The sequence below is a fragment of the Plecotus auritus genome (assembly GCF_963455305.1).
Source record: "Plecotus auritus genome assembly, chromosome: 3".
NCBI lineage: Eukaryota > Metazoa > Chordata > Mammalia > Chiroptera > Vespertilionidae > Plecotus > Plecotus auritus.
The window spans coordinates 214,534,990-214,551,892 of record NC_137772.1 but is presented as its reverse complement, the minus strand read 5'-3'; the positions used below and the strand labels follow the sequence as shown (position 1 = coordinate 214,551,892).

The following is a 16,903-nucleotide window of genomic DNA, read 5'->3' as shown; positions in this document are numbered from 1 at the left end:
AAAGCATTTGCAGCTGTTCAAACAGGCTCTCTACCCGGGCAGGTGGGCATGATCTTGCAGCTTCAGTGCCCACAGTCTCGAACTAGTAATAGTAAGTATGTGTTTGTGTCTCTTAGTTCAAAGTCTGTGAGAGAATCTGGTCACTGGCCTGCCGATCAGGGGCCCACTCTGGAATTGTGCGTCAGAGCAGACTTTGAGAAGGGTATGAAGTGGTAAGTGTACTATGAGCTTTCTTTTGATTGGCTTGCAAAGTAGAGGGTTAAGTGAATATTTGTGATCCCTTTTCATTTTGGTTATTACCTAGATAACAGAGGGATTATTTTCCTACTAGAGGCCCGGTGCACGAAATTTGTGCACCCTGAGGAGGGGAGGGGTGTCCCCTCAGCCCAGCCTGTGCCCTCTCACAGTCTGGGAGCCCTTGGGGGACTTCTGACTGACAGCTTAGGGGAGCAGGCCTAAGTCGTCAGTAGGGCATCCTTAGCGCTTAGTAGGGCATCCTTAGCGCTCAGTAGGACATCCTTAGCGCTGCTGCGGAGGCGGGAGAGGCTGTGGTCCGCTGCACTTGCCAGCCGTGAGCCCGACTTCTAGCTGAGCGGCGCTCCCCCTGTGGGAGCCCACTGACCACCAGGGGGCAGCTCCTGCATTGAGCATCTGCCCCCTGGTGGTCAGTGTGCATCATAGCGACCCGTAATTCTGCCATTCAGTCAATTTGCATATTAGCCTTTTATTATATAGGATAGTTAATTTTTTGTATGTCAGAACTACAAATATGACTCCAATCTAATTTTATATGTGAAATAAATGCCCTGTATAGTATGCAACACATATAACAAGTGTTTATGGCAGACATTATCATGGTTTCTGCATAATTTAATAAACAAAATATATATTAAGATATAAAGTGCCCAGCTGGCATGGCTCAGTGGTTTAGTGTCAACCTATGAACCAGGAGGTCATGGTTTGATTCCCAGTCAGGGCACATGCCCCTTGTGGGCTGTCATGCAGGAGGTAGCCGATCAATGATTCTCTCGCATCATTGATGTTTCTATCTCTCTCTCCCTCTCCCTTCCTCTCTGAAATCACTAAAAACATATTTTAAAAAATATATAAAGTAACATGATTTATTATTTAATGTGCTTAAAATATATTATCATATGCCTTACCTTTTATTGTGTATCGACATATGTAAAGGGTTGTAGCAGTTTGATTCTGAGATCACTCTATAGTAATGGAAGCTATCACTTTATTTAATAAATTTGTCCACTGTAGAACTTCAGGGACAGTTGAAGACATTACATAGGTATTAGTTACCTAGAATATGCAAAGATAAGAAAAAGTTACAATCAAGGATGAGCACAGAAAATAGCTCTGTAGTATATTTCTGCATACAAAGCAGTTATATGACAAAAAGCAGTTATGTGTTAAGCCCAAGAAGTATAATGTATCTTAGGGTTAGTTTAAGAACATATGTTTTATTTTTTTAAGGCAAAAGGATTTATTGTGAGGGTTTTAAAGCAAACTCAGCACACAAAGTGGTGAGAAATACAGTGTGGTGGTTAAAATGAAACCTTTAACATCGGAACTTGGTTTAAAATTAAAGCTCTGTGCTTGACAGTTTCATGAGCCAGGGATGAAAGATTAAAACTGATTTATAAAATGGAGCTAATAATACCTATCTGATGGCAGTGTTGTGAGGATAGTGTTTTATATCTTTAATTATGAAAATCTTAAGTATCCACATAGTTCATCTGATTTTTTAAAATTACTTTATCTTTTCTTTTCCAGATCCCATCCCTGTGTGGAACGTCTAAACATCTTTTATTAGTGGAAACATTATTTTGCTACAAAATGCATTCAGCATCTTAATTGAAACCAGCATCTGTGTGGTTCTGATTCATCTGCTATGGTTTATGAAGCTTCAGATCTAAGGAGTACAGGGTCTTTTGCGATGACAATATGACTAATAGTAAAGGAAGATCTGTTACTAATAAAACAAGTGGTGGTCCAAGCAGTGGAGGAGGTTTTGTAGACTGGACTTTAAGCTTACATACAGTTCAATCTGATAAGTTTTTAAACTTATTGTTGAGTATGGTTCCAGTAATTTACCAGAAAAACCCGGAAGACAGGCACAAAAAAGCGAACGGCATTTGGCAGGATGGATTATCAGCTGCAGGACAGACTTTCGGTGCCAGATCTGAGCCACATGTGGAGTACCACCGAGTCTCGGAGCCGTCTTTCCATGGCAATAACGGGCACACGCCATCAAGCTACAGCCCAAAGTACGACGACTACGCCAACTACAATTACTGCGACGGAGGGGAGACTTCCGAAACGACCGCCATGCTGCAAGCTGAAGAAAGGCCCAGTGACGGCGAGGAAGACGTCATCGTGGAAGCAAACCAAAAGCTGCCGAAGGAATCCAGCGGCATCATGGCCCTGCAAATCCTGGTGCCGTTTTTGCTAGCTGGCTTTGGAACCGTTTCTGCCGGCATGGTTTTGGATATAGTCCAGGTAGGTTTTCATCTTGAACTGGACTGTCTTTGTTGTTCCAAGTGCTTTCTGTAGGCTGCTCATCTCAGACACTCCCCTGAGATTTCAGCTGTCCCAGAGTAGGGTGAACTGACGCTGACTCTGGTAGAGAATTTGCTCTTTGTAGGTGTTTTCTTGTTTGTTTTCCTTTAGAAGTTCTAAGATGATAGTCTCATTCTGAGCAGAATGTAAGTCTTCAATGAAGTTTTACAATAATAAAGTTGGCTTTAAACAATATAGAGTGTTAAACAAAAGATAAAAAGTCTTACCTATTCTTCATCTCCAGCCCCAACTCTCTTCACCTCCAGGGGTACCTTGTTCTGAGTTTGTTGTATATGCTTGCAGACTTGTTTCTGTGCATACGTATATACATTTGTGCAGAGGTGGTGGTGTTTTTTTTCCCAAACATAAAAATGAAATGCTGTATATATTTTTCTGGAACTTATTGTCATTGCTTAATATTACATCTTGGACATTTTTCCAAATTAGTAACAAAGATACTCTGCATTTTCAAGTGAGTGCTTCATGTTCCATTGTATGTATACACCAGACTTTTCTTATTCATTCCGCCACGCTGGTGCTATCATAAATATCCTCATAAATATATATTTAGACTCTTTATAATAACATTTTCATCAGATAGCTTTTTGTGTTACTTTTAGTAAGTTTTTGTTTTATTTTAACCATTATATACCTAGCAATGTGGTTATTATCTGTTGTTATTGATCATCATCATCATCATTACCACCACTGCCACACCATCATCTTTGAAGGATGTATCTCCCCACTAGCACAGCAGAATCCTTAACCCGTCATGAAACATGGACAAGAACATGTTTGTTACCTTTGACAGGGTAAGGAATCCAGGATGCTGCTGGAGTCCCAGTGCTGTTTTAGGCCCATCTTTAGTTGCAAAGGAAGGCTTTCCTTGAAAAGCCTTTGAACCAGGGTTTTACCAGAGACTGATGTCATAAACATTTCCTAAACTCTCTTTTGGCCCTAGTTCTACACCTGTTTAGAACAACCTCTAGGGAAACTTTGGGGACAAAGTGAATTTTTCTTTAATTTAGCTGGTGGATTTAAATTTTTTCTCATCTGTCTTGGTATTAATGATGGCTGTGTTCTTGATTATTTTTTGGCATAAATTAATATGCTTAGTTTATAAAGTCTCTTACTGGGACAGTCACCGCTTAATAGCATTTGTAAAATAGCACATTGTGTTAAGTCATTTGTATAGTCTTTTCAGTTCATAAAGTACTTTAATATGTGTTACTTTCATTGTCATGGTATTTCCCAAAGGTCTTGACAGAGCAGATAGTATCTGCATTTCATGGATGAAGAAATTGAGATCCGAAAGATACATGCCCCATCCAGGATCACACAGTCAGGTTATGAAAGATTCAGGCCTAGAATCACAAATCTAATTTCCAATTTAGTGCCCTTTTATGATCCTACTAGAGGCCTGATGCACGAAATTCATGCAAGGGGCTCGGCCTCTGCTGCCACAGCAGCTGGCTCAGCCCCGCCTGCTGCGGTGGCCGGGAGACTCTGCCTCGGCGCCCGGTGCCTCGGTGGCTGCCTCCTGTGCCTTGGGCTCCCCCCCCCCCCCATCCCTGCCACAGCGGCTGCCTCCTCTGCCTCAGGCACCGCCTGCTGAGGCAGCTGCCTCAGCCCTCACAGCCCTGGCTTCATCTGGAAGGTCATCCAGAAGGACATCCGGTCTAATTAGCATATTATGCTTTTGTTATTATAGATGCTCTGCAACCTTTTGCTTCAAAACCTCAAATTGGGACAGAACATGGATGACTCAGAACTCCTGAGGTCAATTCTGAGTCTCATTTTTTGACCTTGGGAAAATCATTTAACCTCTCTGAATCTTTATTTCTTCACTAGAGGCCCTGTGCATGACATTCGACATTCGTGCACTTCAGGGAGTGGGGGTCCCTCAGCCCGGCCTGCGCCCTTTTGCAGTCCAGGAGCCCTTGGGGGGTGTCCAACTGGTGGCTTAGGCCCGCTCCCCGGGACATCCTTAGTGCTGCCAAGAGGCACTAGGGGGCAGCTCCTGCATTGAGCATCTGCCCCCTGGTGGTCAGTGCGCATCATAGTGACCAGTCGTTCCACCGTTCGGTCAGTTTGCATATTACCATTTATTATATAGGATTATTATAATTAGATAATATTATTAATGCAGTTTTCCTGTGGGGTTGTTGTAATTAGTGTTGGAACCAAGATTCAAACCCATGTTACCTGGTTCTTGAGTCTGTGCTCTTAACCATGAGTTACACTAACTTTTGCCATCAAAAAGGGATAAAGTAAACTTAAAGGGTAGAGTGTGTAGTAAGCTAGATATATTCTGGGATGTAGTGACTATCAGCTATCACTCCCAACTCTTAACTGGAGCTTCTAAAGTAACTCAAGGCTTCAGAGCTATGGAGAATGGGGTTAAGCTAAATGTTCACTGATTAAATGACCTGTGTTGTCAATAAAAATGCAAATGCAACATTGGGGAAAAAGGCTGAGATTTTTTAGAAATGTCTTTGTTCTAAAATGTGTTGTTTTTAAGTGTCAGCAAATTCTATTTTTGTTTTTCTTACAGCACTGGGAGGTGTTCAAAAAAGTAACAGAAGTTTTCATTTTAGTTCCTGCACTACTTGGTCTCAAAGGGAACTTGGAAATGACGTTGGCATCTAGATTATCCACTGCAGTAAGTTTTTCCCTTCCTCAAAGTATGTATGTTACTTATGCTGTTTCCATCTGTTATGGAGAACCTGTATCAGGAAACATTTTTTTTCCCCTGTCTATTGGATGCATTTCTAGACCTCAGGGCTATGCTAAGTATTTCTGCTTGATTGGATACCCGGAGTGTCCTCGGGGTTGTCTGATCTGAAAATTACAGGCCCTCCTTATCCTGAGAAGCAGTAGTATACAGCAATATGCGTGCATTATGTTTTAAGAACTGGTGGGTCACCTCGGTAGAACCAGATTCAAGAGGCTTTTTGGCAGGAGAAGGGAGTAAAGAAGCGGTCTTGAAAAACAAAAGTGGCAACCTTTAAGGGAGAAGAAAGTTATTAGGATAAGAGTTGAAAGGTGGCTTTAGTTTCATTGTGTTGGAAAATGAACTTTGTTCTGATAAATACAGTTAAGCATACAAGCATTATGCAACTTGGTAACTTTGCAGAAAAGTGGAAATTTTGGCTAGTTTACCTCAAAAGAAAATATGTCTAAAAGCAACATTCTCAAGCATTATCCAGCATTCGTTTAGATTCAAATAATAAAACATTAGTTTTGAAATAGGCCATAGTGTAGGGACTATGGTTAAAAAAGGAATATGCTGCAAATTAAATGTTGTTTAATTTGATCGCATTACCATTAAAACTGAGTAAAGGTGAGTTCACTCTTTTTGAAAAAAGGTTTTTATTGATTTCAGAGGGAAGAAAGGAGAGGGAGAGATAGAAACCTCAATGATGTGAGAGGGAGAGATAAAAACATCCATGATTGATCAGCTGCCTCCTGCATGAGCCACACCGATTGAGCTGAATTTATTATTTATTTTTTAATTTGAACTTTAGTTGTTTTGGCATCTGTATTTTATATTAGATATTTTCCTCAAACGTATGGTCATGTCTGTTTGTGTGTTCATATTTAAGAGAGAACTCCAAAGCTGATTAGAAGCTTAGTGTATCCGTCGTAGCCTTCACTGAGAGTGATCTAGTTGGGCCTTTCTTTGGGGAGGCAGGGTGACGTTGCTGCCTTCCATAGGTCAAGGATTGTGTCACTGATCATAAGATATCTGAGTCATAAACTGAAGGAATTATTCAGTTCTCTGAGCAATTAAGACACCATAGACTTGATGCACAATCCGTGTTTTCTTAGCTTGTTGCCATGAGCCACTACTTTTTCCATGTACTCATTTGTTAACGTTTATTTCTTGAGGCTCTTTGAGATAGAGATGTTCCAGGCAGTGCCAAAGGTCAGAGGCAGGACTGTTGTTGTTATGTTAGACCAGTGGTTCTCAAAGTGTGTTCTTCTGATCAGCAGTGTCAGCTACTTGTTAGAAATGCAAATTCTTGGCCTCACTCCAAAGCTGCTGTATCAGAAATTATGGGTGTTGGGTTCAGCAGTCTGTATTTTAACAGGCTTCCCAGGCGATTCTGATGCACATCCAAAATCTGAGAACCACTGTGTTGGATGAACAGCACAGAGGCCAGTAGGGCTGGGACCAAGTGAGCGAGGGGATAAGTCACAGGGGATGAGATTACCTTACCAGCTGTTTCAAGGACTTTGGTTCTTGTGTGAAATGGGAAGCCATTGTGGAAGATTTTGAACAAAGGAATGATGTGATCTGATAGATATTTTTTACAGATTATTTTGACTGTTGTGTTGAGTCAGGACTACAGGGGGCCAAGGTCTGAAGCAGGCAGACAAATTGAGATAATGTTGGCTTGGATCAGGGTGGTAACAGCGGTTGTAGCGAGACCTGTTGGAATCCAGAACTCATTTTCAGAGAGAGATGACAGAATTGGCTGATGAATTAGCTAAAAGACCAGGAGTAGCCACTTGAAATTTTTTCTTGATTTGAGATGAGTAAAGTAAACATATTAGTAAATGGAAAACCAGTCACTTGTGGCTTTAAGCTTTGTTATCATGGTATATTCATCTAGTTTATGGTGTTTGACGTGCTTAGAGAATGGTCTTGTTTGCTAGGCAGAGTAGTACGATTCTTTTTTTTAAATTTAATAAATCTTTATTGTTCAGATTATTACAATTGTTCCTCTTTTTTCCCCCCATAGCTCCCCTCCACCCGGTTCCCACCCCACCCTCTGCCCTTACCTCCCCCCCACTGTCCTCATCCATAGGTGTACGATTTTTGTCCAGTCTCTTCCCGTGCCCCCCATACCCCTTCCCCCTGAGAATTGTCAGTCCACTCCCTTTCTATGCCCCTGATTCTATTATATTCACCAGTTTATTCTGTTCATCAGATATTTTATTCACTTGATTTTTAGATTCACATGTATTTGTTGTTCATAATTTTTATCTCTACCTTTTTCTTCTTCTTCCTCTTCTTAAAGAATACCTTTCAGCATTTCATATAATACTGGTTTGGTGGTGATGAACTCCTTTAGCTTTTTCTTATCTGTGAAGCTCTTTATCTGCCCTTCAATTCTGAATGATAGCTTTGCTGGGTAGAGTAATCTTGGTTGTAAGTTCTTGCTATTCATCACTTTGAATATTTCTTGCCACTCCCGTCTGGCCTGCATAGTTTCTATTGAGAAATCAGCTGACAATCGTATGGGTGCTCCCTTGTAGGTAATTAACTGTTTTTCTCTTGCTGCTTTTAATATTCTCTCTTTGTCTTTTGCTCTTGGCATTTTAATTATGATGTGTCTTGGTGTGGTCCTCTTTGGATTTCTTTTGTTTGGGGTTCTGTGTGCTTCCTGGACTTGTAAATTCTTTCACCAGGTGGGGGAAGTTTTCTGTCATTATTTCTTCCAATAGGTTTTCAGTATCTTGCTCTCTCTCTTCTTCTGGCACCCCCATAATTCTGATGTTGGTACGCTTGAGGTTGTCCCAGAGGCTCCTTACACTATCTTCAAATTTTTGGATTCTTTTTTCTTTTTGCTTTTCCGGTTGAGTGTTTTTTGCTTCTTTGTATTTCAAATCTTTGACTTGATTCTTGCGGTCCTCTAGTCTGCTGTTGGGTCTCTGTATAATATTTTTTATTTCAGTCAGTGTATGTTTAATTTCTAGTTGGTCCTTTTTCATATCCTCGAAGGTCTTGTTAAATTTATCAGCCTTTTCTAGGAAATCTTGAAAAACCTTATAACTGTGGTTTTGAACTCTATATCCAGTCATTTGCTTTCCTCCATTTCTTTCATTTGTGATCTGTTTCTTTGTCTCTGCATTTTCGCTGCTTCCCTGAGTTGGTAGAGTAGCTTTGTGTGGTAGGTGTCCTCTAGGGCACAGTGGCTCAGCCTCCCCCAGTTACCTGAGGTGGACACTTTTGGCGCACCCCTTTGTGGACTGTGTGCACAGCCTTGTTATAGTTAAGTCTTGATTGTTGTTGGTATCACTGGGAGGAATTGACCTCCAGGCCAACTGGCTGTGAGGATCAGCTGTGTCTATGCTGGGAGAACTTCTGAGCTGGAGACACCCTTATGAGACAAGACTTGCAAAATTGCAAAAGCCTCTGTGCTCAGCTTGGATGGGGCGGAGTCTCAGGGTGGAGCAGACAGCCTTGGCTTCCCATCAGCCCTGCCCTAAGAGGCCCCTGGGTCTCAGTGTCCCTCGGTAATCACTGTAAGCACCTCTGAGAGAAAGCCACCCTCGAGTTCGTCCACTGCCAGACAGTGCAGTTTCTCCCCGAATGAGTCTGGGTTCCCAGAAACTCGCCCAGAACTGGAGTTCAGCGCCGTTGGTAGCTTCCGTCTCCCTCCTACTTTAGAAAGTCAGCCGCGCACTCAGCCGCGCACTCAGCCGCCTGTGCACTCAGCCGCCCGAGCGCGCGTCTCCATACCTCAGCCTTTTGCAGCTCCTCTGATTCTCAATGTGCTTTCCTCTTTCCTTCTAGTTGTAGAATTTCCACTCAGCCAGCTTTCCTGTGGTTCTGGATGGTGTCCGTTTTGTCTTTTAGTTGTAGTTTTGATATTGTTGTGCGAGGCAGCAGTTTAGGTGTTTACCTATGCTGCCATCTTGGTTTCTCCTAGTACTATGATTCTTATAGAATGCTGGAGAGTCATTGTCAGCTGTAGTCCAGTTTTGATACTCTGTCCACCGTTAGAGCAACTACCGGTTAATGACTTTCTGTGACCTTGTTTGGAGGTTCTAGCAGGGGAGGGCAGCTACTCGAATACCCTTGACTGAAGACAAGTCCTCTTCTCTTGAGGGAAGGTTGTCCTCTTTGACTGAGCGTGTAGCTTCCAGAGACAGCATATAGATTGGTGACGGAGGAAGGGGACACCTGCTTAGCCAGCCAGATGAGCTGAATCAACCATGGCAATCAATGGGGTCACCCTCACATCCCAGATTAATGACTTCCTAATAGCAAAATCCCCAAAGTCTCACCTCCCATGGACTCTTCACTGGCAATTCTCTACTTGAAAATTTTATTATCCTCAACTTTGGGACCCCACACTCTCCTCTTTCTTCCACCTCTTTCATTGCTGCTTCTCAGTCTACTTTTTTGGTCTCTTTTTCTTTGCTCATCCTCTTGATTTGAGATTTTCTGAAGGTTTTAGTACTTTGTTCTACGTGTTCTCTGTCAGTAATTTCATTTAATCCAACACTGTTTGCACGTGGCTCAGCCCCGTGTCTCTAGTCTCTTTCCTGACCTCCAGAGCTGAATTTTCAAGTGTCTGCACCACTCACTACATTCAAAACCAAACTCATGACTTTCTCTTACTCCAATCATTCCCTTTTACCGATATTTCTTATCAGTTTACGAACATTGCCAGTCACCTCGTGCCTCCCCTCTCCAGCTGGACTGTCAGTTCCTACAATGAAACCCCGCTTCCCTTTCTCTTACGCCCCACCTGCCACAACCTTAACTTAGTTGCCTGTTGTGTAATTGAGACTGCTGTAGCTGATTCCTAATTGCACTCCCTGAGGGAAGAGTAATTATTTGTTAAACTTAAAACAAGCACTGTTTGAAAATCGGGCTTTTCAACTATGTGCAAAAAATCTTTAAGAAATTTCACAGTTTTCCAATGTAGTTTTAATTTTCACTTGTTAAAGGAGTAAAAGTCATTATAGGTTTAGAAGGTCAATCTATGATTATTTTAATCTTTTTGCCCAATTAAAAGGTCTTTTCTCATTTTTATGATTATCTGCAGGAGAATCAGGATAAATGAGCTTATAGGATTATAAGGAAGGCCTGGGGAAAGTATAAAGATAGCGAACTTAAAACATAAAATATCAGATGTAGTCTATTACCTCACTCTGTTGAAGGTTAATTGTGCTTAAAACTTGTTACTCTATAAAGCATACACCAAAAAGGTTGTGGGTTTCAGCCCCGGTCAGGGCAAGTACAGGAGGCAACCAGTCAATTGATGTTTCTCTCTCTCCCCGTTCCTCTCTCTAAAAATCAATAAAAACATATTCTCAGGTGATGCTTAAAAATATTGAGTATTTTTCCTGGATTTTTATCTTTTCAACAGTAGATATTTATTATAGTAGATATTATTATAGATACATAACAGTAGTATGTAATTGGAAAATAAGCCAAGTACAGTAGTTCTACAAATTGTTGGGTGCTATTACCTGAGGTCTGAAATTTCCTGCTTCTGAATGCTAGATATAAATGAGTAAAAATGGTATCCATTGTCCTAAAATAGTATTTTTAAAAAAGCCTGTGAAACTATTTCCCAGAAGCAAATTGCCTAACACAATTTGATAAGCACTTTTCCTCTATAGGCAAAATTCACTTCTGTTGCCTTGAATCTCTACTCAGAGAACTCTTGATTTTCTGAAATTATTTTATAACATTCTGCCTTTTTAATTAATTTAAAAAGATACATTTTTAAAATATATTTTTATTGATTTCAGAGAGGAAGGGAGAGGGAGAGAAAGATAGAAACATCAATGATGAGAGAATCATTGATTGGCTGCCTCCTGCACGCCCCCTACTGGCGATTGAGCCCACAACCCGGGCATGTGACCCTGGCCGGAATCAAACCTGGGACCCTTCAGTCCACAGGCTGACGCTCTGTCCACTGAGCCAAACCAACCAGGGCTTAAAAATGCTTTTGAATCTTTGCTATATGCCAAGCACTGCTCTGTGTGCTAGGAAACCAGCAACATACAAAACAGGAAAGGATCCTGCCCTCATTGAACTTACATTTCAGTGGAGGGATATGAAGAAGTTGGCAGAACCTCTATCCCTAATAATGTTAAATTAGTCAATTCAAATTGTAAAACTTATAAAACAAAGAAAAATTAAAGTTTCAAATAATGATATTAATAATTTAGATTTCCAAGCTTAGAAAGGAAGTATACAAATTAAGACAGGATGAATAATTACTCCAAAACACTGAGAAATAATATTTGCATTTGCTGGATACTTTGAGACTAGAGTCCAGAGTGAAGTTAGACAACAGGATCTGTTTTCTAGATTGATACAGGAAAGGTTGATGTAGCACGTAACCGAATGGTCTGAAGCCAGTTTGACCATAGTTAAAGCTACCCATCCTATATAATGAAAGGCTAATATGCAAATAGACCAAACGGTGGAACAACCGAACAACTGGTCACTATGACGTGCGCTGACCACCAGGGGGCATGTGCGGAACATAGCAGGCATTGGCCACGGCGGGATGGTGGAGCAGGTGAATGGGGGCACCAGACCAAGGCAGGGTGCCGGTCGCTGTCATTGGGGCAAGCCTCTGGTAATTACTGAAAATTCTTTGCTCCCATGCACCATGGTCCCGCCCGCTGCTTGCACCCGCTACCTGTGCCGGTCCCGATCACTCAGCTCCATCAGTGGGTGCGAGCAGCAGCTGCCGGCCCTGATCGCCCCTGAGGGCTTCTCCACCTCCTCCTGCTCCTGAGGGGTGATCGGGGCAGCAGCTGCCCCTTGTACCTGCTGCTGGTGTCAGCCCCAATAGCTCTGCACCATCAGTGGGTGCGAGCAGCAGCTGCCGGCCCTGATTGCCCCTGAAGGCTTCTCCACCTCCCCCTGCTCCTGAGGGGTGATCGGGGCAGCAGCTGCCCCTTGTACCCGCTGCTGGTGTCAGCCCCAATAGCTCTGCACCATCAGTGGGTGTGAGCAGGGCCAGTGCCATCAGCGCGTGGGAGCAGTGATGGGAGTGGGGCTGCCAGCAGACAGGGGACCAGGGGGCTGTGGCGGGAGGGGCCGGGTGGGGTTGCAGAGGATGGGCTGAGATCCGCCCTGTGCCCACCGCAGCCTTGCGGCCCACAGTTCCTATCAAGGTGCACGAATTCGTGCACTGGTCCCCTAGTAAGTATATAATACCCTTATATATTTTCCACTTTACCCTTTCACCTATCTCCTGTGACCAAGCAGATGATGAATCATTGAAACCTGGCTCCGTATAGTACTTTTAATAACGATTGCTCATTGTTTTCCAAAACACTGCATTAAAAAACTTGTCAGATTTGGATATACATTTTATGAATCCTAAGTGGTTGATAAGTATGATTTGGCTTATAGCATAATAAAATATGTGAATAATAATATTTTTTGGAGTGCATTCTTCCATTTAGCAGAAAGAGGTATAAACTTTAATAGTGAGATACATGATCAAAATTCATATTGAACTGAATGAATTTTTTTATTATTAACAGTGTTAGTCATGACTCAAATATAAACTATGTTCATATGAATGAGTCATTTATATCTGGGTTTTTTGGTCAATAATTCTTCAAATTATATTAGTTTCATGATGTGAAATTATATGCCAGCAACTGAAAATTATGTATTTATATTGGGCGTACATACATAAAATTTGGCATGTTAGGATGCTCTTGATGGTGTTAGTTGTAAAATAACACCACTGGGAAGGTGGGTAGTATTAGCTAGTCCACGTGTGAGCTAGTAATTAAACTAAAAAAATTTTCTGAAACATCTCAGGCAAGCTGAATGTGAGATGTAAGACTGGTAGTGAGCTCAGAATTATATTTAAAGTGCAATGTGAGCTCATCAGATTTACTAAAGAATTATCTTTGGTTTTAAGACTTTATATGCTGTTTAAATAGAATAGAGAGCATATAGCTTATTCAGTGATACCTGAAAATATCCACCTTAACAGGTAAATATTGGGAAGATGGATTCACCCATTGAAAAGTGGAACCTAATAATTGGCAACTTGGCTTTAAAACAGGTAAGTGATACACATATTTATTTATAGATCTTGGGTTTACAGAGCGTGGTTATTACCTGTAAGAATGAAATAAATTTTAGTTAAGTCTACCGTTTAATTGTTTCAGGGGGCCCCAAGTGATAATTTAGTACTGTGAAAAAGGGATAGAATAAATGAGTATCAATGATTTTGAAAGTTTTCTTTCTTTAGAAATTGTGTACTTCTAAATATGAAAAATATATAATATAAATATACAAAATATTTTCTGTCATAAGTGTATAAGAGAGCCAGAGTTTGAGTTAATATTTGTACAAATATAGGATGTCCCCCAAAAATATACACATTTTAAAAAACGATATTTTTATTGATTTCAGAGAGGAAGGGAGGGGGAGAGGGATATTGAAACATTAATGAGGAGAGAGAATCATCTTGGCTGACTCCTGCATGCCCCCTACTGGGGATTGAGCCCACAACCCAGGCATGTGCCCTGATCGGGAATCATACTGTGAGCTCCTGGTTCATAGATTGACACCCAACCACTGAGCCACACCGACTGGGCAGGAACTAAAGTTTGTATAGCATTAATCATGATTGTGATTACATGTAAGGTTATTGTTTAATGTCCACCAACCAAAGCTCTTTAAGAGCAGGGAATAAACCTGTTTTGACCACTGTTGTAGCCCAACACCAAGCATAGTGCCTGGTACATAATAGACGCTAAATTAATAGTTGTTGACTAAATGAATTTGAATAATTTGCCGCAAGATTAAGTAAGTGGTGTAGCCAGTGGTCAAACTCTTATCGTTGGATTATAAAATCCAGTCTCTTGCCAACACTGCCTCTGGCGTCAGACTTAACTTCTGTGGGTTGTGTACTTTTCAGCCCTAAAGTCGGTATTTTCTTAGATGATCTGTGGATTACATCATGAAAGTCACTTGAGATGCTTGTTAAAAACAGATCCCTGGACCCTATTCCATACCTGGGCAGCTTGAGAACCCACCGCCTTAGAGAATATTAAAAGTAAAATACAGTAGCTTCTCTAAAAGGCAGCTCAATTACTAGTAGCAGTACTTTCCTCTGACTTCTATGCACATTTATGTAATCAGGCTTACAGGTGTGTTTGCGAAATGAATAATTCCATTGAATTTTATGAAAAAAAATTTTTAGGTTCAAGCAACAGTGGTCGGTTTTCTAGCAGCCGTGGCGGCAGTTATATTGGGCTGGATTCCAGAGGGGAAATACTACCTTGATCACTCCATACTGTTGTGCTCTAGCAGTGTAGCAACTGCCTTCATCGCCTCTCTTCTGCAGGGTAAGAACATTCACAAGCGCCTACTCGTAGTCTTTTACTTTCATTTCCCAATATCATGCCTATTGTTATTTAAGTGGTATGTGTTCATAATAAAAAAAAATCAAAAAGTTGTCTACAGACTTTAAAAATATCTTATTTCAGATATATTTATATTTATTACCTGTAAACCTGAGTGCAGAACAGGCTTTTGGAGTTGTCTCCTGGCCTTTGGTACCCTGGTACAGTTGCCAAACAAGATCAGGAGAATAGCTGAGTTACTCGTTTGTTTCTGTTAAGTTAACTTAATTGAGAAACTCCTTTCTGGAAAATCATGCTGAGGATTTTACTGGCTTGTCCGTTGAGTAACAAGGATTCCAAGAATCCTGAGTTCCAAAAGCAGTCTCTCTGTTGAAGTTTTTTCAAGTTTCAGATTTCAAAGAAAAACTCTGCACTGTCTCTGTGGCAATACAAATATAGCCGTAAGCTTAACATAGCAGATTGTTGGCTGTTTGGATTTGAGAGAGCCAGAAGTTGTAAAAGCTAACTACATTAGAAATTTTCAGTTGGGATATCATTTTTAAAATATTTATTAATTAATATGAACTTCACACTGGATAACTAGATTATTTATGGACTCATAATCATAAAGACTTGGTTCTTTTTATTTTATAATCATCATCTTTTCACCCTTACATCACCAGCGAAGTTCAAAAGAAGATTCTCTTGCTAGGTGATCGTATAATGAAGCTAACTTTTTGGCTAGGTTCTTCCCCAGAACTTAGAGAATTTAATTGTAATTAAGACTTGACTTCTTGCCCAGCGGTGTGGCTCAGTTCATTGAATATTGTGTCCCATACACCAGGAGGTCACTGATTTGATTCCCAGGCAGCGCATGTGCCTGGGCTGTGGGCTCGATGCCTAGTAGGGGACGTGCAAGAGGCAGTTGTTCAGTGTTTCTCTCATTGATGTTTCTATCTCTCTTTCCCTCTCTCCGCCCTCCTCTCTCTGAAATCAATAAAAATAGATTTTAAAAAAAGCTTCTAAAATATTTTCAAACATTTTGTTTTGCTACTTAATTGTATCAGGAGTAGTTTCTGGTCTAGACAGTCATGCACTGCTTAATGGTATTTCGGTCGGTAATGGGCCACATATCCAGCGGTGGTCCCTAAGATTATCATAGAGCTGAAAAATTCCTACTGCCAAGTGATGTCATGGTCATTGTAATGTTTTAGCACAACGCATGTCTGTGTAATGCTGAAGTAAACAAACCTACTGTGCTGCCAATCATATGCAAGTATAGCACAGCCTGGCTGGTGTGGCTCAGTGGTTGAGTGTCAACCTATGAACCAGGAGGTCATGGTTTGATTCCCAGTCAGGGCACATGCCCAGGTTGCAGGTCAATCCCCAGTAGGGGGCGTAAAGGAGGCAGCTGAAAAGTGATTCTCTCTCATCATTGATGTTTCTATCTCTCCCTCTTCCTTCCTCTCTGAAATCAATAAAAATACACTTAAAAAAATAAAAGTATAGCATATACAATTATGTCCAGTACATAATACTTGATAATGATAATAGACTATTATGTTACTGGTTTTTGTATTTACTGTATTCTTTGTCATTATTTTAGAGTTTACTCTTTCTACTTATAAAAAGTTACTGTACAACAGTATGATGTGTTTCTTGGGCAGCAGTCTCATACATCTAATGTTTACCGTGTTTCAACGGCATCCTTTTCTCTGGTGCTCGATTTAATCTCATGTTGTGTTGTACTGTAACATGATGTACAGGCTTGTAGCCTAGGAGCAATAGGCTATACCATATAGCCTCCGTGTGCAGTAGGCTATACCATCTAGGTTTGTACACGTACATTCTGTATGATGTTCGCACAATGACGAAATGGCCTAACATTGCCTTTCTCAGAATGTATCCCTGTCGTTAAGCGGTCTGTGCCTGTGCATAGAAATACTAGAACTGAGTAGCGTCAACACTGACCAAAGGAGAGTGAAGTGAAGCTATTAGAAAATTTATTTCTGGTTAAAGAAATGTTAAAGCATTAGCATTCTATTTAGGCTCTTTTGCTTCTGTTTTCTTTCTAATTTTGTTTCATATAGAGAGAATTATTAAAAAATCTCAGTCTAGCACATGTGTGTATTGCCTAGAATTTTCAAAACCATAAAAATTCCAATTTAAAAAATATATGTTCAATGCTTCTTACTTTGAACAATATATGTTCCAATTTTTTGATAACTTGACCTTTATAACCCAATTAGTA

General features: G+C 40.8%; 1 protein-coding gene across 6 annotated transcripts in view; it reads left to right on the top strand.

Annotated features, from left to right (window-relative positions):
* SLC41A2 (solute carrier family 41 member 2) overlaps nt 1–16,903 on the top strand; it is a 78,469-nt gene that overhangs the window by 22,037 nt on the left and 39,529 nt on the right. For 3 of the 6 annotated variants that reach the window (XM_080662895.1, XM_080662896.1, XM_080662894.1), the window contains exons 2-6: nt 117–212; nt 1,786–2,511; nt 5,126–5,233; nt 13,293–13,364; nt 14,511–14,655. In XM_080662895.1, the coding sequence (XP_080519021.1) occupies nt 1,957–2,511; nt 5,126–5,233; nt 13,293–13,364; nt 14,511–14,655 (880 nt within the window). In that variant the 5' untranslated portion in view covers nt 117–212; nt 1,786–1,956. The remainder of the gene's footprint in view (nt 1–116; nt 213–1,785; nt 2,512–5,125; nt 5,234–13,292; nt 13,365–14,510; nt 14,656–16,903) is intronic. The other 3 variants (XM_080662892.1, XM_080662897.1, XM_080662893.1) reach the window with 1 other exon arrangement.